The 27,975-nt window shown below is 42.0% G+C and overlaps 1 protein-coding gene across 1 annotated transcript; it reads right to left on the bottom strand.

Moving 5' to 3' along the window:
* Positions 1 to 68: 68 nt before the first annotated feature.
* On the bottom strand, positions 69 to 27,851 carry LOC114318185 (mitogen-activated protein kinase kinase kinase NPK1-like). Its single transcript, XM_082876844.1, has 15 exons — positions 27,810 to 27,851; positions 25,861 to 25,926; positions 25,630 to 25,740; positions 14,339 to 14,419; positions 14,180 to 14,212; positions 3,422 to 3,472; positions 3,214 to 3,296; positions 2,090 to 2,171; positions 1,860 to 1,960; positions 1,666 to 1,705; positions 1,401 to 1,460; positions 1,269 to 1,318; positions 953 to 1,172; positions 654 to 854; positions 69 to 560 (listed from the first exon to the last, which is right to left on the bottom strand). Exons 1-15 carry the CDS (start codon positions 27,849 to 27,851, stop codon positions 69 to 71), a joined length of 1,713 nt encoding a protein of 570 aa, XP_082732970.1.
* Positions 27,852 to 27,975: the final 124 nt, after the last annotated feature.

Below are 27,975 nucleotides of genomic sequence, written 5' to 3'. Positions count from 1 at the left end.
CTCTAGATTAACAAAAACAACAAACCATTGGTTGTTAGGGATTACTATGCTGACAAATATTATATTTGTTAGAGGGCATAGAAGAAATATGTTACCTTATTAAAATCATCATAAAGTAAAGCAGAATCAAACTTTGTTGATGCTCCAATCACAAGATTATCTTCATCATCTATCTGACACATGTCGTCATCACAATTGCCTGATCCCAAATAATCCACCTCAAGTCCCTGCAATAAACCACCATGAACCGCCCTGGACAACAAACGACCCAAAGCCTCCACAACCAAAAATGAAAACTTAAGTGGAAGCGATAATACCTTCTCATCAAGGATTGCTCTAATTTTTGACTCAATAACTTCATTATCATCATCATCATCCTCAACTACTAAGGGCCCACATGGAAATGTAAAATCATTGTTCCCTTTACCAGATGCTCGAGGGATGTCAGTAGCCTTGTTAACTGTTTGACTAGACAATAAGTTCACTCTACTTTCCAACTCTAGAGTGTCATCAGACTTGCATGGCCAATTATTGTCGGGCTCAGATATAGGATTAAAACTCTAGATTAACAAAAACAACAAACCATTAGTTGTTAGGGGTTACTATGCTGACAAATATTATATTTGTTACAGGACATAAAAGTCATATGTTACCTTATTAAAATCATCAGAAAGTAAAGCAGAATCAAACTTTGCTGATGCTCCAATTAGAAAATCATCTTCATCATCTATTTGACACATGTCATCATCACAATTGCCTGATCCCCAATGTGGGACATTTCCTGGGAACTTCTCTAGAGTGTCATCAGACTTGCATGGCCAATTATCGTCCGGCTCAGACATAGGATTAAAACTCTAGATTAACAAAAAAAAAAAAAACAAACCATTGGTTGTTAGGGTTACTATGTTAACAAATATCATATTTGTTAGAAGGCATAAAAGCAATATGTTACCTTATTAAAATCATCAAAAAGTAAAGCAAAATCAAACTTTGCTGATGCTCCAATCACAAGATCATCTTCATCATCTATCTGACACATGTCATCATCACAATTTCCTGATCCCCAATGTGGGACATTTCCTAGGAACTTCTCATGATATATAGTTGAGCACCTCACACTATTATGACCATCCTTCAATTGCGTGTAGGTTGTCCTGATAATAAGGCCCATGCTAAAACAAAAATGCAACCTCAAAGAGTTCTAATTAGAAATAACAGACAATAATATATCTTGAAAGCACCCAAGGTTATTTAACAATAACCCTTACCAGTTCTTAAGCTCCATCTCAGGTGTTGCCATCTTTTTTCCAAAATTTTCCTAATGATTGTAAAATAAATAAGAATGGAAAAAGAAAAGCTGCATAATGCAAACAAAGAAGGCTTCATGCAGTTATACTGACCATAACTGAAACGCGTAACACAGGATAGGTTTCCTGATACTCCCTAGTAATAAATGGATGCTGCATATGATAAGCCAAAAACATTTTTTAGAACAATTATTAAAAGAAGTGACAACTTTTATTATCTAACAATGTGTTTTCCATCAGAACCAAGGAATGTTCTGCTACAAGATAACCTTACATATATATATATATATATATATGAGTTAAAGAGCTTAATTTATAAGGAATTGATAAGTTAAATTAGCCTGCAGTGTAATAGTACCTGCAGTAGATCTGATGCAGCAGGCCTTAAGTTTGGTTCCCTGCCATAGAAGGATAAGAGAATGAAACAAACTTAAAAATAAAGCATAAATTATCTTCTTATAAATTTGTATATCAGCTTAAAAAAAATAATTGGCAATGGATACAAAGGGCAAGAGAAGCAAGAAACAAAAATAATAGGTATGTGAAACATACTTCTGCAAACATTTTAACAAAAAATCTGTTGCTTCAGCAGAGAGATGCTCAGGGATGGGTGGATGAGATTTAGTTGTCCCGATATGGAGGAGAGCAGCAACCTAAAAGAAACACCAATTAGTTAGTTCACAAACAATGAACTAACATCTTATCGAGTCCCAAAGTTGTAGTCAACAGAACAAATAAATACTTCAGTAGGAAAACAATGGAAGATGATGGTTTCAAAATACCTCCTGATATTGCTGGCTCCAAGGAGGCTTTCCTGTAGCCATCTCAATAACCGTACATCCAACACTCCATATATCAGCAGAGCTGGAATGTTTGATATTAAACTAATGAGCTAAAACAAGCACAAAATAAGGAGTGCAACAAGCATGGTGTATATGTACGTGCTTAAGTGAAAATATTGCAAGCATTTACTACACCAATGCGTAAGAGTAACTTTATCCACATTGAAGATGTAACTAAGGTGACATGGGTTGAGCCGGACCGGACCGGACCGGCCGGTTCGACCGGTTGAACCGTCAACCGGTCGAGGTTCCGGTCCAGATGGACCCTCTAAACTGGCTAGAAATGAAAATCGGCGTTTTTAAGGAGAACCAGAAAAACCGGCGGTTGGACCGGCAAACCGGAGCCGATTCGCCGGGTTGATCCGGATCGGAAATTTTTTTTTTTTTCTTTCTTTCTTTCTTTCTTATTATATATATATATATATATATATAAAATATAAGAATATAAGAAAATTTTAATTTAAAACTCTTTTTCAAGGGTCTTCTCTTGTGAGGAATCCCATTAAGAGCTTGATGAAATTAATATGAAAGTCTTCACCTATTTATAAGAAAAAAACTCTTTCAAAAAAATTCAAGAAATCCATGTGGGATTCAATCAAATGTATTGGAGGGAATATTGAAAATTTGATATCCCTCCAAAATTTTTGCTCTCCTTTCAATCAAATTATTTGAATTAAAATCATATGGAGGGAATATTAAATATTTGATTTCATCTTCCAAAATTGAAATTAATAATATTTTAGAATGTATTATTATATTTTTCAGTAAAAGAATATTAAGAAAAATATTTAAGATAATGTAATATTTTTAATATTTTTAATTTATAATTTTATTACTTATATTTTTAATTAAATATAATTTTAATATATTTATTACGTCACGGTTTGATTCCGGTTCAACCCGACGGTTGAACCGGTGACCCGTCCACCCAATGTCTTTTCCGGTTCACTCACCGGTCCGGTTTTTAAAACATTGGGTTGAGCTAGTAAGAAAACACATGGTCACATTTGTCTTATCCATATCATAGATCAGCTATAAGCATGGAAATGTGTGATTGTACTCACAAACTATGACCGGTTTGAAGGATAACTTCTGGAGCCATCCAATATGGAGTACCCTTCATGGACTTTGCACTAGTCATGGTAGCCTGTACTAGCAACATACATAACTCGGGTATAAAATAATTTGACATAATATTACCTTGGAAAGAAAACAAAATAAATAACTAGAAAAATTAAATAAAAAATGAAATAGAGGAAACATTGTTCACACTAGCTCAACAACTTTCTTTGATGCACCAAAGTCTGTAAGTTTTATGCACCCCTTATTATTGTGGGAGTCGGATAAATGGAAGAGTCGGAAGGTGCGCACCCCAGAAATCAGATATTATTCCGCTCCATATTGTGTGACTAGGATGCCGAATACGTTAGGAAGGCCGAATAGCCAGAGATCAGTAGCTCCGAATAAATAAAAGGAGAATGGGATAAAAGTCGGCTCAAGCCCCGAGGACCAAGAAGCAAGTATAAATACAAGAACCACAGATTTAGAAAGGTATGTAACAATCACTTTTTGCTTAACTTAGAAGACAAGCTATTTTGAGTATAAGAACTGACTTGTCCATCGGAGTGCTAATTCCAGCACCCCCGACCGGAGTGTTTGTATCTTTTCAGGTGACTAGCTGAGGATCACTAGTATCTCTCAGGATCTGAAGAGTATTTCCAAACCACTTTTCCACAACTGGCGTCGTCTATGGAAATACTCAAATACATCCATGGCAAGCGTGACTGAAGATCCTCTGATAGCCACTGACGAGACCACACAGAGAGATGACCTCACTCCAGCACACTCGCTTGGACCAAAAACCATCGCAGCAAGACTTGCCTTGGACCTATGCTCATCTTCAAACCCAACGCAAAAGACAATACAAGCGACCATAGCACAAGCTAGGCAAACCAAATAGAGGTTGGACAACATCTTCGCTGAGAACGAACGCCTTCGTCGCGATCTGGCCTCGAAAATAGCAAAATCCAAACAAACAGTGTGCCAGGCTTATGAGCGACCCCCGAGGGCAGCTGATCGACGATCTCGAGCCCGACAACAAGAAACTGATGGCCGCTATGCCTCAACAGATCATCTTGAGGAGTTGGCAAAGGAAGAACGTCTCCAACAATGCGTTCAGAGGAGTGCGATCAAAACACCTACCCTTCCGAAGGATGCATTTCTGCTTGGCACCATCCACATGATATACAGCCTGCCAGCAGCCCCGACCGTGCATGCGATCCAATCATATCCAGGCCCCCAATAGTAACTCACGCCAGCAAAGCGGCTCTGAGAAACGCCAAGTATTACCTTTGACAACTCTGATTTGATCGGCTTAACACTCCCTCACATCGACCCATTGGTTGTTGAGCTACGCGTAAACCGGTTCACCGTCGAACGCGTTCTTATCGACCAGGGCAGTACTTCGGAGGTTATGTATTATAAAACCTTCATCAAACTCAGATTCAATGAGTCAGACCTGACTCTGGCTCCTTATCCACTATTCGGCTTCAATGCCAATCTAGAGTACCCATTGGGAAATATCTGCTTACCCGTTCGAGCAGGTTCCAGAATGGTGGATGTGGAATTCTTGGTCGTCAGGCTGTCATCATCGTACAATCTCATCATGGAGCGGTCGTGGTTGCATACCTTGCAGGCCGTCCCAAGAACCTATCACCAACTGCTACGTTTCCCAACAGAACACGGCATTGAGCAAATCCGCGGCTCCTAGAAATCGGCACAAGCATGTTATCTCCTTGCCGCCAAAACGCCAAATGAACTGCAAGTAAACTCCATTGAGGTGCCGAATCGGGAGATCCTTGATGACGTTGGGCGGCATCCAAATGAGAAGGCCACGGAAAGTTTAGACTGAGTTGACATCGATGGAAGCCCAGAAAAGTTCTTCATGATCGGCGCTTCTCTGAATCAGGCCGACAGGTAGCAGCTGATCTCTTTCTTACTCAACAACCTCAACGTCTTTGCGTGGACTCTGTACGAAATGCTGGGAATAGAACCGCCAGTTTCATAGCACCATCTGAATGTTGATCCCAAATGTAAAGCCGATCATTCAGAAAGGCCGGTGGTCAATCGCGGAGCACACTGCCGCCGTTGTTGAGGAGGTAGACAGACTGCTTGACGCCGGGGCAATTAGAGAAGTCACTTACCCTACATGGCTCTCCAATACATTGGTGGTGAAGAAGAAAAATGAGACTTGGCGAGTGTGCGTCGATTTCACAGATCTGAACAAAGCTTGCCCCAAAGACTGTTTTCCTCTACCCAGAATCGACCAGCTTGTCGATGCGACGGCTCGCCATCAACGCATGAGCTTCCTTGATGCTTACAGAGGCTACCATCAAATCACCATGCATCCAGATGACCAGGACAAAACTGCATTCCTCACCCCAAGAGGAGCCTACTGCTACAAAGTTATGCCTTTCGGGCTGAAGAATGCAGGGGCAACCTACCAAAGACTGGTCACTGCCATGTTTAAAGAGAAACTCGACCACACTATGGAAGTATACATCGATGATATGGTGGTCAAGTCCAAAGAAGAACAGAATCATATAGCCGATCTAGAAAAGACATTCAGCATCTTACGCAAATACATAATGAAATTGAACGCTTCCAAGTGTGCATTCGAAATCGGCTTTGGCAAATTCCTGGGTTACATCGTCAATCACCGAGGAATCAAAGCCAACCCGAGGCAAGTCACAGCAATCTTGGAACTTGGTTCCCCCCGTTCAGTAAAAGAAGTCCAAAAGTTGATGGGGATGGCCGCTGCACTCAACAGGTTCATCAGCCGGTCTACAGATCGCTGTCGATAATTCTTTCAGATACTACAGCAGGGTAAGGCTTTTGAATGGTTCGCCGAATGCGAAACAGCTTTCAACGGACTCAAGACCTACCTTCACTCAGTACCTCTCTTGACAACACCCGCCGCTGGTGACCCGCTCATTCTATATTTGGCAGTTTCCAAAAGGGCCCCCAGTGCCGTACTATTAAAAGAGGAGGAGGGGGAGCAACGGCCAGTGTATTATGTAAGCAAGGCAATGGTTGACACTGAAACACGCTACCTTCCGCTGGAAAAACTCATCTTAGCCCTAGTCATGGCGGCAAGAAAACTGATGCATTACTTCCAGGGACATAGCATTAGGGTGCAAACAGATTATCTCCTCCGATCAGTACTACGGAGTGTAGAAGCATCAGGACATGTTTCAAAATGGGCTCTTGAACTCGGCCAATACGACATTCAGTTTTTACCTAAAACTGTAATCAAGGGGCAGGTGTTGGCCGACTTTGTTGTCGAATTCACTGGAGAGCTTGCCAACCTCAAACCTGACGAAGTTCGACCAAAGGCTGAAGTTCGACCAAAGCCGAACTGGAGAATTTATGTCGGGGATATTTGGCAATTATATTGTGATGGATCGTCTAACCAAAGGGGTAGCGGCGCTGGAGTTGTAATCATGTCTCCAGAAAACACAGTAATTGAGCAGGTCGTCAAGCTTGGCTTCGAAGCATCAGATAACGAAGCCGAATACGAAGCCCTTCTAGCCGGTCTGCGGAATGTGCACCTTCTCGGCGCTCGGCATTTGCTTGTGTTTTGTGATTCAAAATTGGTAATTAGTCAGCTAAAGGGGGAGTACGCGGCAAGAAACGACCGTATGGCGGTCTACATGAAAACGGCCAATTCCTTGCTGAAAAAATTTGACCATCACGAATTGAACCAAATAACACGCGACCAGAACACACACGCGGATGCCTTAGCATGCCTAGCCTCCGCCATCAATTCTGAGATCCAACGGACCATCGAAGTAGGTTTCATCCCAGAGCCAAGTATTTGCTCTTCGGAGGAAATCCATGTCAACTTTATAGAATCCGCACCAAGCTGGATGGACCCCATTGCTACATTCCTCTCTTCTGAACAACTCTCAGAGGACAAAAAAGAAGCACACAAGCTGCGAAATAAAGCCCTGCGATACTATCTGGATCCGCAAGGAGGGCTTTATAAAAAGTCCCTCTCTGGTCCATATTTGGAATACGTGCACCCCGATAAAGTGGAAGAGCTTCTGACAGAGATACATGAGGGCAGTTGTGGTGCCCATTCTGGCAGACGCTTCTTGGCCCATCGAGCTATAACACAGGGGTATTATTGGCCGACAATGAGAGCTGACGTGGAGAGTTATGTAAAAAAATGCGAACAGTGCCAAAAGTTCTCCCCATTAACCCATCTGCCTGCCGAAGGGTTAAACTCTATCACCAGCCCCTGGCCGTTTGCCTAGTGGGGACTTGATATCATAGGGCCATTGCCGAGGGCCCCAGGGAAGAAGCGATTCTTAATCGTCGTGATAGATTACTTCACAAAATGGGTTGAAGCAGAGGCTTTAACACATATACAAGATGCCGACATTAAACGCTTTTTATGGAGAAACATCATAACACGATTCGGCATTCCGAGAGCTCTCATCTCAGACAATGGCACCCAGTTCGATTGTGGCGTATATCGAGAGTTATGTAGCATATATGGCATTCGGCCTTACTTCTCTACACCGGCCTACTCCCAAAGCAATGGTCAAGTCGAAGCCTCTAACAAATCCATCTTAGACGGCATCAAAAAGAGGCTGGAAAAAGCTAAAGGCAAATGGGTCAAAGAATTGCCGAGTGTATTGTGGGCTCATCGTACTACGCCGAGGAGATCCACTGGAGAAACGCCGTTTGCTCTATGCTTTGGAACCCAGGCAATCTTACCCCTGGAAATCGGCCTCCCAACTCTGAAATCACAAGTTTTTGATACCGGCCGAAACGACATAATGCTTGCCCTGGATCTGATTCTAATCGAAGAACGAAGAGACCACGCCCTGGCGTCCATGGCACGGTATCAGCAGCAGCTCGCCAAGTCGTATAATCAGCGAGTTCAGTTGCGCCGATACATGCCAGGAGAGTTGGCCCTAAAGGAGGTACTTCCAGCCGATCGGAGACCGGCCGATGGAAAATTGGGTCCAAACTGGGACGGCCCCTATCAGATAGAATCTATCGCAGGAACAGGGGCATACCAGCTCTCAGACATGTCAGAAAGAAGCCTGCCACGGCCTTAGAATTCAACACATTTACGTAAATTCTATCATTGACCTGACTTGTGGGCTTGATACTTGTACATATTCCACCGTTGCAATACAAAGCTTCTCATTTTTCTCAAGCTCGCTTCCAAGCCTTCAAGGGCTGATTAAGCCTTCTAAGGCCAAAATAAAGTCTCCGGATTCGGAGCCCCTTTTGGTGCATGACACCTTAGGGCCGATTAAGTCTCCGGATTCGGAGCGCCCTTCGTGGATATCACGATTGGCCAAATTAAAGTCTTCGGATTCGGAGCCCCTTTTGGTGCATGACACCTTAGGGCCGATTAAGACTCTGGATTCGGAGCGCCCTTCGTGGACATCACGATTGGCCAAATTAAAGTCTCTGGATTCGGAGCCCCTTTTGGTACATGACACCTTAGGGCCGATTAAGTCTCCGGATTCAGAGCGCCCTTCGTGGATATCACGATTGGCCAAATTAAAGTCTCTGGATTCGAAGCCCCCTTTTGGTGCATGACACCTTAGGACCAATTAAGACTCCGGATTCGAAGCGCCCTTCGTGGATATCACGATTGGCCAAATTAAAGTCTCCAGATTCGGAGCCCCTTTTAGTGCATAACACCTTAGGGCCGATTAAGACTCCGGATTCAGAGCCCCTTTTGGTGCATGACACCTTAGGGCCGATTAAGTCTCCGGATTCGGAGCGCTTTTCGTGGATATCACGATTGGCCAAATTAAAGTCTCCGGATTTGGAGCCCCTTTTGGCGCATGACATCTAAGGGCCGATTAAGCCTCTTAAGGCCGATTAAGACTCCGAATTCGAAGCGCCCTTCGTGGATATAACGATTGGCCAAAATAGTCTCTGGATTCGAAGCCTTTGTGAGAGATGCATTCGGACCACTTTATTGGCCGAATAAATATTCATTGAGAATTGTTCTTAATTCGAGCCGGTCAATACATGTTTAAACATTTGCACCACGCAACACAAAACTTGCCAGTAAGTTGAAATAATACGTTTAATTACGCACATAACATTTCAAGACCAAATACGAACGTTGAAAATAAAAAAAAAATCTATTTGTTCGGCGCAAAGTCTGTTTTCGCGTTCCAAAGTCTATTTATTCAGCACCCTCATCGTCGCTCTTCTCAATTTCGAAATCGAAATAGGGTAAGTAATGACGATGATGCAAGGGTGAAGCCGAATCAATGCCCACGGCTTCGAGAGCTTTCTCGGTTTGAAGGCCCTTGATCCAGCCGTGCTTGAATCAACGATTTTCACATTGGCAGACCTCCTCGGCAAGGTCTCATTTGGTCTTCTCTATCCCGACCTTCAGGCCGTCCTGAAATCCCTTTTCATAACCTGAGGTCCATTGGGTCACTCTCTCTTCAACGACCAATTTAGATTGACCGGCCGCCACCGACGCGCTCGTTTGAACATTCTTTAGCTCCCGAAGCTCATACTTAGCCTTTTCCGCGCGAATCTCCAGACTACGATTCTTTTCATCTTTTTTCTCACTCTCACGTCGCACTTCCCACAGACGCATGCCGACTTCGTAAGCAGTATATAGTCCTTTCACGGCCCCATGTATGCCGTCTCGAAATACTTCAAAATCTTGACGTCCGACCATCCATTGTTGGACTTCCGGCGGGAAGATCTGTCGAGCGAACTCGACTGCCACACCTGGGTCTTTAATGATAGAATCCGTCTCCGTCATTGGTCTATTCCTCACAAAAATCGCAAAACTCAAAGGTCGTGGCGTCGCATCGGGCTCGATTCTCGGTCGCGGGCGCAGAGAATTTCTCCGTTGTTGCCTGTCCTTTCGGGGCGATCTGCTTCGACGACTAAGGGGCTATTGTGTTTCCCGATCCTTGAACGTTCTTCTTCCCGTACGCATAGGCTCTCTACTGCGACTCATTGCGGTGTCTAATTCAGCCAATCTTCGTCCCTCCCAAGTTGCCTGAATGGAAATATGCAGGGCCTCTGGCGTGCATCCGCCCCATTTATCCTTCAATATATACAGCTCTCCCGAGGCAACGTCAGTAATCCCAAACGTTAAGAGACGGATGACAATTGTCCAGCCCACGAGTTAGGCCCATTTGGCTTCCCAAGCTGGCGCCCTGGCTAAGGCAAGGGCAGATTTACTAATCTGGTCAAGGGTAGATTTACTAATCTGGTTGGCTATGTTTTCAAGCGCAAGCGCCGATTAATCTGTGCCTCAGCTAGCCCACGAGTTAGGCCCATTCGGCTTCCCAAGCTCGCGCCCTGGCTAAGGCAAGGACAGATTTACTAATCTGGTCGGCTATGTTTTCAAGCGCAAGCGCCGATCAATTTGTGCCTCAGCCAGCCCACGAGTTAGGCCCATTCGGCTTCCCAAGCTCGCGCCCTGACTAAGGCAAGGGCAGATTTACTAATCTGGTCGGCCATGTTTTCAAGCGCAAACGCCGATCAATCTGTGCCTCAGCCAGCCCACGAGTTAGGCCCATCCGGCTTCCCAAGCTCGCGCCCTGGCTAAGGCAAGGGCAGATTTACTAATCTGGTCAAGGGCAGCTTTACTAATCTGGTCAGCCATGTTTTCAAGTGCAAACGCCGATTAATCTGTGCCTCAGCCAGCCCACGAGTTAGGCCCATCCGGCTTCCCAAGCTCGTGCCCTGGCTAAGGCAAGGGCAGATTTTCTAATCTGGTCAAGGGCAGATGTACTAATATGGTCGACCATGTTTTCAAACGCAAGCGCCGATCAATCTGTGCCTAAGCCAGCCCACGAGTTAGGCCCATTTGGCTTCGCAAGCTCGTGCCCTGGCTAAGGCAAGGGCAGATTTACTAATCTGGTCAGCCAAATACCTAAGCTAAGCAGCCAATCTAACCATAACCGAAAGCAATATCATTCATCAACAACATTTTCCTTAGCAAGTTGAGCATAACTCATAAAATTTTATATATGCAAATTACTAAACAAAAAGCTACAAGCTCGCATGAAAATGCCTAGCAAAAAACTATGACTGTAGCAACACATGAAAAATACCAAATTAAAAACTGTAAAAATACATTCGACATCCTAAAAACTATGTTAGTCGCCCAGATCATTCATCGGAATCAGACTCCAATGGCTCAACATCCACTTGCTCATATGGTATTGGCATAATCAATGAAACTTTAGCAGCAACAAGGGCTTTGTGCCAGCCATGTTTGAATCCCCGATTTTCAAACTTGGGGATTGGTCCAAATACTCGGCGAGTCCAACATTTTTCCCGGCCTTAAACACTTTGGAAGCCTCCGAGTCGGCTGTTTCCTTCGCCGCCTTCATTTTAGCCAACTCAGCCTCCAGTTTGGAGACCGCCTTCTGGGCCAATTTAAGAGCATCTTCGCTCGCGCCCGCCTCCTTCTCGGCATCCGATCTCAATTGATCCGCGCTATGAGCCCTCTCCACCTCGGCCTCGGCCCTTGAAGCTTCCTTGTTCGCCCTCAAAGCTTCGACTTCGGCCCTTCTCCTTTGGCCCTCAACTTCCTTTCGTAAATGACCAATTTGTTTGACGGCGTCGCGATGGCGACGGCCCATATCGGCTATCCTTCCGATGGTCTGCAAAACAAGAATTTAAAACCATAACTTCAACAGTATTTGGATTAAGTGAAGCAAAGTCCGAATATGTACCAAAAGTGCTGATTGGGTGGCTAGTGCTGTCGTATTTAGATCTGGTTCCACCCGAAAAGCCTCCCTATCAGACGGCAACGACACGGACGTAGCCAAGCTGAATGTGACTTTTGGATCTTTAAGTGCCGAAGCATCAAAGAAACCGGCATATTTTTTATCATCGGCTGAATGACAAAACGAACGATCACATTCGATCCCTCTAATCGAGGACGTTTGCCGCCTTGTTCTTCTGAGCCGGCCTCAAACTTGGCAGGGCGTTTCTCTGCCTCTTCCTTAACTTCTTGGCCGGCCTGCGAGATCAAAGTAGATTTGGCATTCCAATTTTTTGCCGTCTCCACCTCAATAACGCGCAAGGACTCTAATTCGCTAACAGGCAGGGAGAGTTGAGATTCGGTGACGGGTGGTACTTCAACGGAAGGGCCTTCGCTCTTCGCTGTGCGGCCAACCTTTTCGCATATGCCTTCCTGGCAAGTTTCGTCAGGCTTAACCCAGCCATGTCTTCGGGGCCTGCAGCGGGAAGATCCTTTAAGCCGTGAAAAACATCGTCAAGTGAAAGATCCCCTCGGCCCGAAGTGGATGGAGGATCGGCCGAATTCAATACCTCGTCAGACTCGGTTTCATACTGATCTGATTCGGTAACATTAGCTACATTCCACTCCGAATCAGACCCTTCAAAACCAACCTGCCTCAAGTTTTTGAAGTCGGATAAAATAAGAGCAATAAGAGAATCTTCACCCTCCGGAACTGGGATATTTTCCGCCGCCGAGAAAGTCATATATGTCGGCTCGTAATGAAGCAGAACGTGGGCCGCCCTGCCTTGTTTCTGAAGACTTTGACGGTCGAAATACTTGAGCGCGACTTTGATATCCGAAAGAACGGCGTCATCAGTCAAAGACAGGACTTTTTTCAAATCGTTCCCTGTACAAGCCAAGCCGTAACATTTCAAAGAAGAGGCTTTTGCAACAAAAATGAACAAATAATAAAAGCGAGAAGGCAATCGGCCACCTGGCTTGCCCCTCCGTCTAGGAATAGGGTTAACGTGATCCTCCCATTCGCCAAATTCCTAGTTACTCTGGACAACGACCATTACATCATCAACTCGTTTCCCAGAACTGGAAAGCATAGTAATTAGCTGATGGTCAATATCCTTGGCCCTAAGGAAGAAACGCCCGTGCCGACCAGAAGATTTAGCCAAGGCATAGCAATGCCGGATGGCTGGAATGCCAAGGTTAATTCTAAGGCGACGGCTGAGCGCTATAACCCCCATTATAATTCTAAAGAAATTCACATTGAATTGGGAAGGGATTAAACCCCAATGGCGAAGCACAGCCCTAAGAAACGGGTGAAGGGGAAAACGGACTCCACCCTCTGCGATTGACAAAAGAGGAAAGACAATCATGGTTTTGTCCACCCTCTCCATATCAAGAGTGTCGTCTGCCATAAACGACAGACGGACATCATCAGGAATGGAGAAATGGCATCTAAAGCCAGCAATTCGATCTGACGAGAGAAGGTCTTTTAAATGTTTCGCCATACCCTACAGTTTATAAGAATATGCCAAGTAAGGAATAAACCAGAATGAGTCTTCGAAGCAAGGAAGGAGAGAAATTACAAAGGACGAAGAGGATATCGGAGAAGAGAGTTGCAGGGACGATTTAAAAGGCAATCCAGCGACGAGTGTCATAAAATACATACTCGAAAGGACGTCAAAATTTTAAATCGCAAAAAATAGAGTGGGAAGTCAACACGACAACCGAAAGGGGTGTACTTAGATATCCGTATGAGGATGAGACCAACCGCCGAATTTTAGCTCTGACTTTTCGAAATTCAGAACCAAGCACTCCAGCCAACTGTCGTTGGTGAAGTGCTTGGGGGCAATTGTGGGAGCCGGATAAATGAAAGAGTCGGAAGGTGCGTACTCCAGAAATCAGATATTATTCGGCTCCATATTGCGTGACGAGGATGTCGAATACGTTAGGAAGGCCGAATAGCAGGAGATCAGTAGCTCCGAATAAATAAAAGGGGAATGGGATAAAAGTAGGCTCAGGCCCCGAGGCCTAAGAAGCAAGTATAAATACAAGAACCACTGATTTAGAAAGGTATGTAACAATCACTTTTTGCTTAACTTAGAAGACAAGCTATTTTGAGTATAAGAACTGACTTGTCCGTCGGAGTGCTAATTCCGGCACCCCCGACCGGAGTGTTTGTATCTTTTCAGGTGACTAGCTGAGGATCACTAGCGTCTTCTAGGATCTGAAGAGTATTTTCAAACCACTTCTCTACAATTATCAACAAGGATATTAGCTCCCTGACAAAAGCAAGCCCTTTATCATACATAGATATAGACATATAGACATATATATATATATATAGAGAGAGAGAGAGAGAGAAGTTTTATCCTTGTTAAGAATCATTTGCAGGAAGGTGAAGATACCTTAATGTCCCTGTGCATTATTCCATTCCTGTAAGGGTATTCCACTCCCAATAACAATTGTTTTGTGTACATTCTAATAACCTGCTCAGCATACAGATTCAGCAAGAATATAAAAAAAAAAAAAAAAACACGCAAATTACATAGTATAGAAGCAAGGTTTTCAAGTTTTGAGTGTAGCTTTTCATCTCATGTACATTCTCATAACCTACTTGGCAAACAGGTTCTAGGAGAAATTTCAAATGTAGCGATTACTAGATCTATGTCCTTAGTTTGGCAAGATATATTATCTTCTATTCTGTCAAATGTTGATCTGCACTTATTTTTTGTTGAAAATTTTAAAATTGTGATTGGTAATGGTGAAACGACACACTTTTGGAGAGACAAATGATTGGTGATTGGAAAGTTGGAGGATGTCTTCCCTAGGCTTTTTAACTTATTACAGGCTAACGATGGCTCCTTGAAGTCTTTTGTTCAAACCAGAGATGCAGCTGGAGGGTGGCAGTTCTCATTCAAAAGACCTTTAAGAGCCTGGGAAGAGGAGGAGGTTAAAAGGCTTATTGAGGTATTAGAGGATGTTCCCAATCTAAGGATCAATATTGATGATCAAGCTTGGTGGAATGCAGAACCATCGAGCTCTTTTTCTATTTCCTCTGCCAGAAGATGGTGTGAGTCTGCTCAAGGTCCATCTCTTAGGATTACTAAACTGCTGTTGGGTAACGGTGCACCACCAAGAGTGAAATTTTTTGGTTGGTTGGTTGGCCTAAAAAGGTAGAGTGAAAACGGCTTTCTATCTTCAAAGAATTGGAGTTTTGGATCCCAATGTGAACAATTATTGTCTGTTTTGCAGGGAGAATGTGGAAACTGTCAATCACATCCTTGTCACGACCCCAAACAGCCCCTAGTAGTTTGGTGCCGTGATGGCCAGTAATCGGAGATTACCGAAGGCCATCTTTCAAAATTCACACACAGACAGAGTATAAATATATATGGGGCTCACAAGTGTTGAAGTAATAATTTAAAAAAAAATACAAGTGGTCCATAAGAGCAGTGTGTAAGTTACATGGAATGGCATACAACTTTACATAATATTACAACTTGGATACAAATACAATAAAGTATAAAATACATTTTACATCTTGATCAAAAGGCTTCTCCAGCCGACATGTGTAAATTACAAGCATTATAAGCCGAGAAGCATAATTTTCAAGACTGCCGACATGAATACAAGTTAGGCCGACATAACAAAAAAACCCCAAAACAAGTTTGTGAGTCACACCTAGGCATCACCGCCTTCCTGCTCATCACCTACATATATATATAGAGAGGGTGAGCTTGGATACTCAGTGAATGGTATAAGAAATAAAGGGGTTTGCATGACTGGTATTCAAGATCTTTATCAAACAATACATAACATAGTTGGTACAAGTCAAGGGATGAACCAAGTCCATCGTCCAAATCTGTCAAGTTTCAAAGGATGCTTACTAACATCATTATAATACAAGTGATGACATCTCGGCAAACAAAACCCACGCGGTAAACCGTCAGTGGCAAACAAGACAAGACAAGGCAAGACAAGGGAGATATCTCAATTCAATGGTGTCGTTGCATTATAGTCCCCGGACACTAAGGACTTGAGCTACTAATGCTTAGAGTCCCTTAGCACGTACGGACTTCCAAACTTTGTGCTACAAGTGCCTATAGTCCCTTAGCACGTACGGGCTTCCAAACTTTGTGCTACAAGTGCTTATAGTCCCTTAGCACGTACGGACTTCCAAACTTTGTGCTACAAGTGCTTATAGTCCCTTAGCACGTACGGACTTCCAAACTTTGTGCTACAAGTGCTTCTAGTCCCTTAGCACGTACGGACTTTCCAAGAATGTCATCAAAACAAGATATATATATATATATATATTTTCCGATTAGGAATAACCATTCATGCTTACAAATACTTTCCAAAACGAAGCAAAACAAGACTTTATCAAAGCATTATAACATAGCTTTATTAAAAATACCACTCACTTAATTCTTCAAACGTCGGGGTCAAGGCAAGTCCAAACCCTACAAACACATGGCAAAGTCTGTTGAATGCACTCTCAAACAAGTTTCATATGCATGCAGATGATCTCGGCATTCCTCAAGACTAAGCCAAATCAAAACAAACACAGTTCTTTATTTCGGGGAAATCATGCTGGGCAACTGCCAGGTCTAGGCCAAGGTCCCACACCTCCTTGCCGAGGTGTTGCCTCGATGGCCACATTCAACGGAATGAAGTCGGGAAAAATCTGGGTTTCCCCTTTCTTGAAGAACATGATGAACATGAAGAACATGAACATGAGGGAGATGAATGCAAGGATCGTGATTTGCTATTACAAAATCTGAGATTTCATGCCATGAGTTCAAAAACATGGACCTGGGTACCCATATTCAAGGATCTAGTGAGAACAAACACAAAAACATGAAACTTAATGCAAACTTTCAAATCAAACAAGACCTTTCTTTCAAGAACACATGAACACCATTTTCTCTTTCTAAAACCAACTTTAAATCGATGCATGACATGCAAAACGGGTTCGATCATGCAATGCAGCTAGATGATCAATAAGAATGACAAGAGTAGATCAAGTATCTAACCTCAATACGCGAATCTAATGGTTTGATCTCTAGGAATCAAGCTCGAAACCCACTCTCTCACTCTAAACTTCTTCTTCTTCTTCTAGAGCTTCTCTCTCCTCACAGACAAAGACATATAGCAAATGATACATTTCTAAGTCTGCTGGCTGACTTAACCCTCTACAGAGGCATGTGGCAGCGGCTGGTTGGTGCTACACAGAAAGGTGGCTGAGTGACAAGACAAAACTATGACAAAGTGTGTTCAACAAGCAAGACGGCATGGTAACTCTTGCGAGTAATGATCTCGGCTAAGAACAAGACATCGGCAAGTAGGGAACAATGACCTCGGCTAGGAAGGACAACACTTGACTAAGCTGTGCCACACCTTGGCCTAGATGTGCCACACCTCGGTCTAGGTCATACCACTCCGGGACAAGATCACTTGGGTGCAAAGGTAACATCTCGGCCTAGATGATTCACACCTCGGCCTTGGTGATGAACACCTCGGCCTAGATAATGACATCTCGGCCAATATGTCAGGGCAAAGGTGGAGGTCGAACAAAGTGGTTCCAAGATAATTCTAGACATGAAGACGACCTCGGCTAAACTCACACCAAGCAAGGTACAAAACATGCTGTAACACTTAAATGAACAAGGACAAGACTCGAAATGCAAGTTTACAAGACAGAATCACATGAATGCATACGAGTATGGTTAGGATAGCGTGAGGGTTATTACATCCTACCCCCCTTAAAGAAGTTTGGTCCCCAAACTTGAGTTACCTTGGTTCGAGAATAACTCCGGGTATCGGACTTTCATTTCCTCTTCCATTTCCCACGTAGCATCCTTGCCGTAATGCTCTTTCTATTCAATCTTCACCATCGGTATTGCCTTATTTCTCAATCGTCTCACTTGTCTATCGATGATGCATATCGGCTCTTCTTCATAGCTTAGGCCTTCATCAACCACAATCCCGAAATGATCGATCGCGTGTAATGGATCTCATATATACTTTCTCATCAAACACATTATGAACTTGACTTAATCTCGGTGGTAAAGCAAGTCTGTAGGCAACCGGGTTAACTTTCTCAAGGATTTCAAATGGTCCAATGTAACGGGGTGCCAATTTACCCTTCTTTCCAAATCTTGAAACTCCTTTCATCGGCGAGGTTTTCAAGAACACATGATCCCCTATTTTGAATTCTAACTCCTTCCTTCTCTGGTCGACATAACTCCTTTGTCGGCTCTGAGCGGTTCTGATTCTCTGTTGGATAAGCTTAATCTTGTCGGTTGTCCTTTGAACTAAATCCGGGCCGATCAAAGCTTTATCTCCTACTTCGGTCCAACATATCGGCGATCTGCACTTTCTCCCATACAAGGCTTTATACGGCGCCATGCCAATGCTAGCTTGGTAGCTGTTGTTGTAAGCGAACTCTACTAATGGAAAATGCACTTCCCAGCTTCCCTTGAAGTCCAATACACACAGTCTAAGCATATCTTCAAGTGTTTGAATTGTTCTCTCTGTTTGGCCATCGGTCTGCGGATTAAAAGTTGTACTAAACCTCAATTCGGTCCCCAAAGCCCTTTGTAAACTCTGCCAAAATCTAGAAACAAATTTTGGATCTCGGTCCGACAGAATGGACATCGGTACACCATGAAGTCTAACGATCTCATTCATATACAACACAGCAAGTCGATCAGCACTGAACAAAGTCCTAACCGGCAAGAAATGCGCTGACTTAGTTAACCTGTCGATTATAACCCAGATCGAATCCATTCCTTTCTGTGTCTTCGGCAAACCAATCACAAAGTCCATGGAGATGTCCTCCCATTTCCACTCAGGAATCGGCAAAGGTTGGAGAAGTCCTGCCGGCCTCTGATATTCCGCTTTCACTTGTTGACAATACAAACACTGAGACACGAACTCGGCTATCTCTCTTTTCATATTCGGCCACCAAAAGGTTTGTTTTACATCTTGATACATCTTGGTGTTCCCTGGATGAACTGCAAATCTGGATCCATGAGAGTCTTGCAAAATCCTTATTTTCAATTCTGGGACGTCGGCCACGCACAATCTTCCTTCGAACTTAAGCACTCCATTCTCAAAGGTGTAACCCGACCTCGGCCTGGTGGTGATCTCGTCGGCTACCTTCTTTAGGAATCCATCCTCTATTTGCCTTGCCTTTACTTCCCCGATGGTAGTCGGCTCCACTGAGATCATGGCTAGGCATGCCAAACTTCCCACTGACTTCCTACTCAACGCGTCAGCTACCGAGTTTGCTTTACCTGGGTGATACTGAATCTGCATGTCGTAATCTTTCAATAATTCAAGCCATCTTCTCTGCCTCGAATTCAGTTCCTTCTGGGTGAACAAATACTTCAAACTCTTATGATCTGTAAAAACTTGGCAAGAGGCTCCATATAAGTAGTGGCACCAAATCTTCAAAGCAAACACCACGGCTGCTAGCTCTAGATCATGGGTTGGATAGTTCTTTTCATGAAGCTTCAACTGACGAGATGCATATGCTATGACTCTGCCCCTTTGCATTAATACACAACCCAAACCCTTATGTGAAGCATCACTGAAGATCTGAAATTCTTCATTACCCGACGGAAGTACAAGAACTGGTGCCGTAACTAAACTCGTCTTCAACTCTTGGAAAGCCGATTCTCTATCATCGGTCCATTCATATGCTGTTCCCTTCTTAGTTAGTTGTGTCAATGGTACTGCTATCCTTGAGAAGTCCTTCACAAACTTTCTGTAATAACCTGCCAAGCCCAGAAAACTACGAACCTCGGACACGTTTGTCGGCGTCGGCCAATTCACAATGGCTTCAATCTTACTCGGATCAACTGATATACCTTCTTCATTAATCACATGCCCTAAAAATGAGATGCTGGAAAGCCAAAATTCACACTTACTCAACTTGGCATACAACTTCTTGTCTCTCAAGATTTGCAGGGTAAGCCTCAGATGATTCTCGTGCTCAATTGTACTCTTGGAATAGATCAGTATGTCGTCAATAAAAACAACTACGAACTCATCTAGATACGGCTTAAAGACTCTGTTCATCAAATCCATGAACGCTGCAGGAGCATTGGTCACTCCGAAAGGCATTACCAAAAATTCGTAGTGGCTATACCTTGTCCAAAAAACAGTCTTCTCAATGTCTTCGGCTTTAACCTTCAGCTAGTGGTAGCCCGACCTAAGGTCAATCTTGGAAAAGACTCGTGCCCCTTGTAATTGATCAAGCAAATCGTCAATCCTAGGCAATGGGTACTTGTTCTTGATGGTTACCTTATTAAGTTCTCTGTAATCAATGCAAATGCGAAGTGTGCCATCCTTTTTCTTAACAAATAAAACGGGTGCTCCCCACGGTGAAGTGCTCGGCCTAATGAATCCCTTATCCAACAATTCTTGTAACTGTAGTTTCAGTTCTCTAAGTTCAGCAGGGGCCATCCTATAGGGTGTTTTGGAGATAGGTTGCGTTCCCGACACGAGGTCCATCATAAACTCTATTTCTCTATCGACTAAGTGGCCAGGCAGCTCATTTGGAAAGACGTGGGGAAATTCCTTAACAACTGGTATACCGGCTAACTCAACACTTCCATTCAAATCACTTAGTATACTGCACAAATAACCTTGACACCCTTTTTGGATCAACTTATAGGCTTTCATGGATGAGATTAAGTAGGGTGGGGGTACTACTCCCTTACCCTGGAAAAAGACCTCGGCTTTGTTTGGGGTCTTCAATGTAACGCTCTTAGTAACACAATTAATGGATGCATGATGCGCTACTAACTAATCCATTCCCAATATGACATCGAAGTGAGTCATGCTTAATGGCATCAAATCAGCTAATAATTCTACATCCTCAATCACCACAACACACGCCCTATATATGGATGCAATAATTATAGTTCCCCCAGATGGAGTAGATACAGATAGCACATAATCAAGGGGTTCTAACGGTCTGTTCAACTTCTCGGCAAATTTAACAGATACAGAAGAATGTGTAGAGCCCGAATCAATCAAGACGTATGTAACTTGAGAGCAAATTGAGAGTGTACCTGACACTACCATTTCAGCATTCTGGGTGTCTCCTGGCACTAGAGCAAAAACTCTGCTCTGTCTCATCTGTGTCCTTCCGACGTTGCTTCCCTGTGCAGAGCCCGAGGTGCTCCCATTTTTCTTACCATCACCAGCTCTTGCCTTTGGACAGTCCTTCACGCGGTGACCTATCTCGCCACATTCAAAGCAGGCTCCTGTCGCCCAGCGACAAACCCCGAGATGCGGCTTCCCACAACTCGCACACGTCGGCTTAGCATTACCATCCCGATCTGAGTTGCTGGAACTGCCCACATTCGCCTTCTTCTTGGCATTAAACGGTATCCGACGACCTTCATTGTTCTGTCTCTTCCTCTGATTCTCTCCTGCACTTTGATATCGATTTAAGTTAGCTTCCGCCAAGATGGCCTTGTCTAACACCTCGACGTAAGTCGGCATATTGAGCATGTTGACCCAATCCTGAATTGGTCCACGTAGTCCACTTTCAAACTTCCTGGCTTTCCTATACTCATCACTGACCATATGAGGCGCATACCTCGCCGATTCGGTAAAGGCACGGTCGTACTCTGCCACTGTTCTGTTGCCTTGTGTCAGAGTCTGGAACTCTATGGTCTTGCGATCTCGAACGCTAAGCGAAAAATGCTTGTTGTAAAACAGTTCCAAAAATTTGGCCCAAGTTAAACCAGGATTAGCCTTCCGGATCATCATCTACCACCTTCGAGCGTCGTCGTCTAATGTGAATGCTGCTAATGTCACCTTCTGAGTGTCGGTGCTGGGAAAGATCTCGAACAGCTTTTCCATTTCCAAAACCCACGCCTCGGCCTTCATCGGCTCTATGCCCCCTGCGAATCTCGGTGGGTTCATCTTCTTGAACTCTTTAATCAAAGTCATCATCCCTTCCCCATACAAGGCTGGCTGTGGAGGCACTTAGGGCACTAGAAGAGGTGGAGCTGCATGTCGGCCATTCGTCTATTCGGCCGGGGTAGATGTAGCACTTGCATTCTGTTGCCTTATCTGCCTCAATTCACGGGTTAAACCTTCAACTAGTCTTTCTAGTCTGTCCAATCTATCCTCTGATTGATCTCGGCCAACTGATGGTCTACCTCTCCTCATGATGCTATGAGTAGAAAAAATGCAACCTTAAAACAAACTGAACCAAGAACCATGTATGCAAATAACAAATGGTTATGCCGAGATGATGCACACCTTGTCAAGTATCAAGCAATATGATGTAATCCTAAGATCATTCTAAGGGACATCCTATGCTCTTTAGGACTCAAAGTGTGTGAATAACGTACTATAAGGAATGCGTGCTCTGATACCAATCTGTCACGATCCCAAACAGCCCCTAGTAGTTTGGTGCCGTGATGGCCAGTAATCCGAGATTACCGAAGGCCATCTTTCAAAATTCACACACAGACAGAGTATAAATATATATGGGGCTCACAAGTGCGGAAGCAATAATTTAAAAAAAAAATACAAGTGGTCCATAAGAGCAGTGCGTAAGTTACATGGAATGGCATACAACTTTACATAATATTACAACTTGGATACAAATATAATAAAGTACAAAATACATTTTACATCTTGATCAAAAGGCTTCTCCAGCCGACATGTGTAAATTACAAGCATTATAAGCCGAGAAGCATAATTTTCAAGACTGTCGACATGAATACAAGTTAGGCCGACATAACAAAAAAACCCCAAAACAAGCTTGTGAGTCACACCTAGGCGTCACCGCCTTCCTGCTCATCACCTACATATATATATATGGAGAGGGTGAGCTTGGATACTCAGTGAATGGTATAAGAAATAAAGGGGTTTGCATGACTGGTATTCAAGATCTTTATCAAACAATACATAACATAGTTGGTACAAGTCAAGGGATGAACCAAGTCCATCTTCCAAATCTGTCAAGTTTCAAAGGATGCTTACTAACATCATTATAATACAAGTGATGACATCTCGGCAAACAAAACCCACGCGGTAAACCGTCTGTGGCAAACAAGACAAGACAAGACAAGGCAAGACAAGAGAGATATCTCAATTCAATGGTGTCGTTGCATTATAGTCCCCGGACACTAAGGACTTGTGCTACTAATGCTTAGAGTCCCTTAGCACGTACGGACTTCCAAACTTTGTGCTACAAGTGCCTATAGTCCCTTAGCACGTACGGACTTCCAAACTTTGTGCTACAAGTGCTTATAGTCCCTTAGCACGTAAGGACTTCCAAACTTTGTGTTACAAGTGCTTATAGTCCCTTAGCACGTACGGACTTCCAAACTTTGTGCTACAAGTGCTTCTAGTCCCTTAGCACGTACGGACTTTCCAAGAATGTCATCAAAACAAGATATATATATATTTTCCGATTAGGAATAACCATTCATGCTTACAAATACTTTCCAAAACGAAGCAAAACAAGACTTTATCAAAGCATTATAACATAGCTTTATTAAAAATACCACTCACTTAATTCTTCAAACGTCGGGGTCAAGGCAAGTCCAAACCCTACAAACACATGGCAAAGTCTGTTGAATGCACTTTCAAACAAGTTTCATATGCATGCAGATGATCTCGGCATTCCTCAAGACTAAGCCAAATCAAAACAAACACAGTTCTTTATTTCGGGGAAATCATGCTGGGCAACTGCCAGGTCTAGGCCGAGGTCCCACACCTCCTTGCCGAGGTGTTGCCTCGATGGCCATATTCAACGGAATGAAGTCGGGAAAAATCTGGGTTTCCCCTTTCTTGAAGAACATGATGAACATGAAGAACATGAACATGAGGGAGATGAATGCAAGGATCGTGATTTGCTATTACAAAATCTGAGATTTCATGCTATGAGTTCAAAAACATGGACTTGGGTACCCATATTCAAGGATCTAGTGAGAACAAAAACAAAAACACGAAACTTAATGCAAACTTTCAGATAAAACAAGACCTTTCTTTCAAGAACACATGAACACCATTTTCTCTTTCTAAAACCAACTTTAAATCGATGCATGACATGCAAAACGGGTTCGATTATGCAATGTAACTAGATGATCAATAAGATTGACAAGAGTAGATCAAGTATCTAACCTCAATATGCGAATCTAATGGTTTGATCTCTAGGAATCAAGCTCGAAACCCACTCTCTCACTCTAAACTTCTTCTTCTTCTTCTAGAGCTTCTCTCTTCTCACAAACAAAGACATATAGAAAATGATACATTTCTAAGTCTGCTGGCTGACTTAACCCTCTACAGAGGCACGTGGCAGCGGCTGGTTGGTGCTACACAGAAAAGTGGCTGAGTGACAAGACAAAACTATGACAAAGTGTGTTCAACAAGCAAGACGGCATGGGCACTCTGGCGAGTAACGATCTCGGCTAAGAACAAGACATCGGCAAGTAGGGAACAATGACCTCGGCTAGGAAGGACAACACTTGACTAAGCTGTGCCACACCTTGGCCTAGATGTGCCACACCTCGGTCTAGGTCATACCACTCCGGGACAAGATCACTTGGGTGCAAAGGTAACATCTCGGCCTAGATGATTCACACCTCGGCCTTGGTGATGAACACCTCGGCCTAGATAATGACATCTCGGCCAATATGTTAGGGCAAAGGTGGAGGTCGAACAAAGTGGTTCCAAGATAATTCTAGACATGAAGACGACCTCGGCTAAACTCACACCAAGCAAGGTACAAAACATGCTATAACACTTAAACGAACAAGGACAAGACTCGAAATGCAACTTTACAAGAAAGAATCACATGAATGCATACGAGTATGGTTAGGATAGCGTGAGGGTTATTACAATCCTACTACATTGCCTTTTGGTATGGAGAATGTGGTCTAAATTATTGGATTGGTGGAACTTGTCTTGGGTAATTCCTGGGTCTATTGGAGATCTTCTGGAATGGTGGTTAGGTAGAAGCTATAACAAGTTTGAAAGGAGGATATGACATTCTATTCCTTTTGCTATCATGTGGTCTGTGTGGAAGCTCATAAATGAATGTGTGTTCAATGCAATTCAACCAGATTTTACGGATTTTGAGGAGTTACTGAAGGTTAGAATTGCTTTATGGTTGAAATATAACACATATGGGATATATTTTTCTATTAATGATGTGGTGTTCAACCTTCAGCAAGTAAGATCTTGCTCAAGGCAATGGAACAGAATCAGAATTCTGGGCTAATTTTTGGCTGTGGAGATTGTTGTCTGTAGGATAGATGGCTGCTGTTTGGTAGTTTTAACAGGTGGGGTCTGTTTGATTGTTTGTTACTCTTTTGTTTTGGGGTGATTTTTCTGTTTGTTGTTGGTTTCTTACCAACATTTTGGCTTGAGCTAGCACAAGATTGGGCATCCTTCTTGGTGCCAACCTAGTTGGGATTAGGTTGAGGTGCTATGATGCTATCGAGCTCTTGTCTTTTCTTTATTGATGGTCTTCATATGTAATGTTTTGATTTTATCAATAAAGTTTTCTTATTTTGTTGATTAAAAAAAAATCCTAAAATGAAAATTTTTAAGTCAATAAGTAGGCCTTGCCTCTCGACAGAGTGTTATTTGATATAAACTTCAATACTCGAAAACAAAAAATATATAATTTGAAAAGTGGTAATCAACTTACAAACTCGGGAAATGAACCAAATTTTCCCAGAAGTGAAGAGATAGATCCAACAGGGACAATTTCTAACAAAATATTCAACGATGCGTCCTCTCTAGTTGTTCCCAAGTATCTCTTCAAGAAAAAGAAGAGCCGAGTAAAGTTAGAAAACCAACCAAAAATATAAAAATAGACAGACAAGACAATAAAAATGAACAACCATTGCTTCAGGAAGAATGCAAATCAAATACTTACAACAATGTTTGGATGTGAAAGATTCTCAAAAAGGTTCACTTCTTCTTCAAGCTCTCTAATGTGGGCCTAACAAAAATTGAAAAAAGTCAAATTCAAATAACATACTCTTGCCAATCAACTAAAGCAAAAATCTTTTAACAATAAAATAGAAAACTACCAATTTAGGAGTGTTTTGGGAAGATGATAAAAAGCTGGCTCTTGATTTTTTACCAAGTTTTTGGCTTTTTTAGAAAGTGATTTAGGAAGTTCGTAAAAAACTGCTTTTGGCTTTTTCGGTTAGTATTTGTTTATATTGTCACATCACAATCAAATGACCAAAATATCCCTACCCAATTTAGTAAATTTACATTTTCACCCATGTACAACCCTAGACAACATGAAGTGTATAATTGTAATTTCACATGCAACTTTTTTGGACTTCCCAAATGACTTATTGTTAAAAAAGCCAATCTAGCCTTTTACCCCCCAAGCTACAAAACGTAGCTTTTAATCTTGGTTCTCAAATGGGCACTTAGTACCACAAACGCAATCTATACTATATATATAAGCAAATGTAGTATTATCTCAAAAAATTTCAAAAATTCATTCCTAAATTCTCATAATTTAAAAAAAAAAAATACATGGCACCCCCCTCTAGCTCCCTTTTCACTTTTCAAGTCTTCTCACTCCCTCTCCCTATATAAAAAAATAAAAGTAAAATAATGAGAAAAAATCACATAATATCAAAAATTCAAATTAATTTGTTAATTTTCTTAATTTGTAATTAATTAAAAAATCTATTATTTAGTTCATTTGCTCCTTTATCTATATGCCCCAAATAATTTAAAAAATACATCTATTGGTTTGAAGTCACATTACACACTAAAAATAGATCTAATACCGGATTTATACTATTACTAGAAATCTAATACACTTGGGCTTTTTTAAGTAATTCAAAAAATCTAATTGAATTATTTGTTAAAATTTAATCATGACTTTTGGCCAAAATTTAAAATAATATTAAAATTATTAGCTTAAAAATATCTATTAACTACTTTACAATCCTATCTTGTTAGAAATTCCTTTAAAAATTAAAAATTACCAAACAACTTCATATCTCCATCAAAATATTTTGATACTTTAGAATTCATATTATACTCATTGATGTTGATTATGCACAAATGAGCATTCTATATCCACCCAAATTGCTTGGAGCCAAAGAAACTATTCGAATAAAATCAGTTTGACTATTGAATTTTAGATTTGTACAAAAACAATTTTCATAGAATTTTGAATTTATATATATAAAAAAATTAAATAGATTTGTGCATGAAATAAAAGCCTGTTTTGTTCACTTTTCCATTCTTTTTATTATTATTATTATTTTTATTTTTACAAATTCTATCCAAACACAATTTCAGAGTTTCTTGAGTGATTGTACAGAGAAAATACATGTTGGTTCATAATATAAAATAAAAAAAAAAGAATCATGGGAGAAAATTGTCTAATTGTATAAATATTATAAAATTAACAAACACATTGTATTAAAAATTATATCCCTACTTTGTAGCTAATAGTCTCATTTCACATGGGTAGAGTTTCCCTCTTTCTCTACCTCTCTTAAGTGTGGTAATACAATTTTTTTTTTGAAATACTTTGATCTGTAATGATTTTTTTGTTATGTTGGAATGTCAAGTTAGTTAGTTATGATTATATTTTCTGTGATGCTCTCATTGATAGGTTCTTGTAAGTTGATATACGTAATTCTTACTTAAAATTTGATGCTCAATGTAATGTACTACTGCGGTGGTGAATGTAATGAACTTTTTGATAATTTTGACCAATTATTGTGTTCGGCACACTTTATTTCTCTTGGTTTCTTATCTAAATTTCATTTTTCCTGTAATTTTCTTTCTTTTAGTTTATTATTTCATTGAATGATATTTGACCCTAGTAAAAACCCAGCTCACTTTATTGAGTGTTTTACTACGGCCTTCTGGTATTATGGTCATGATCGTAAGTGTGAGTAATACCTGGCAGTATATGGTTGGGATTTTTTTACCAAAGAGTTAAATGTCATGTGTGGTATGTATATTTTTCAACTTTTGTTGTTAAGGATTCTATGGCTACAATATG

Source organism: Camellia sinensis, chromosome 6, assembly GCF_055761805.1.
Source record: "Camellia sinensis isolate YWXY chromosome 6, ASM5576180v1, whole genome shotgun sequence".
NCBI lineage: Eukaryota > Viridiplantae > Streptophyta > Magnoliopsida > Ericales > Theaceae > Camellia > Camellia sinensis.
The sequence above is the reverse complement of the archived record's forward strand: the minus strand, read 5'-3'. Positions and strand labels throughout refer to the sequence as shown.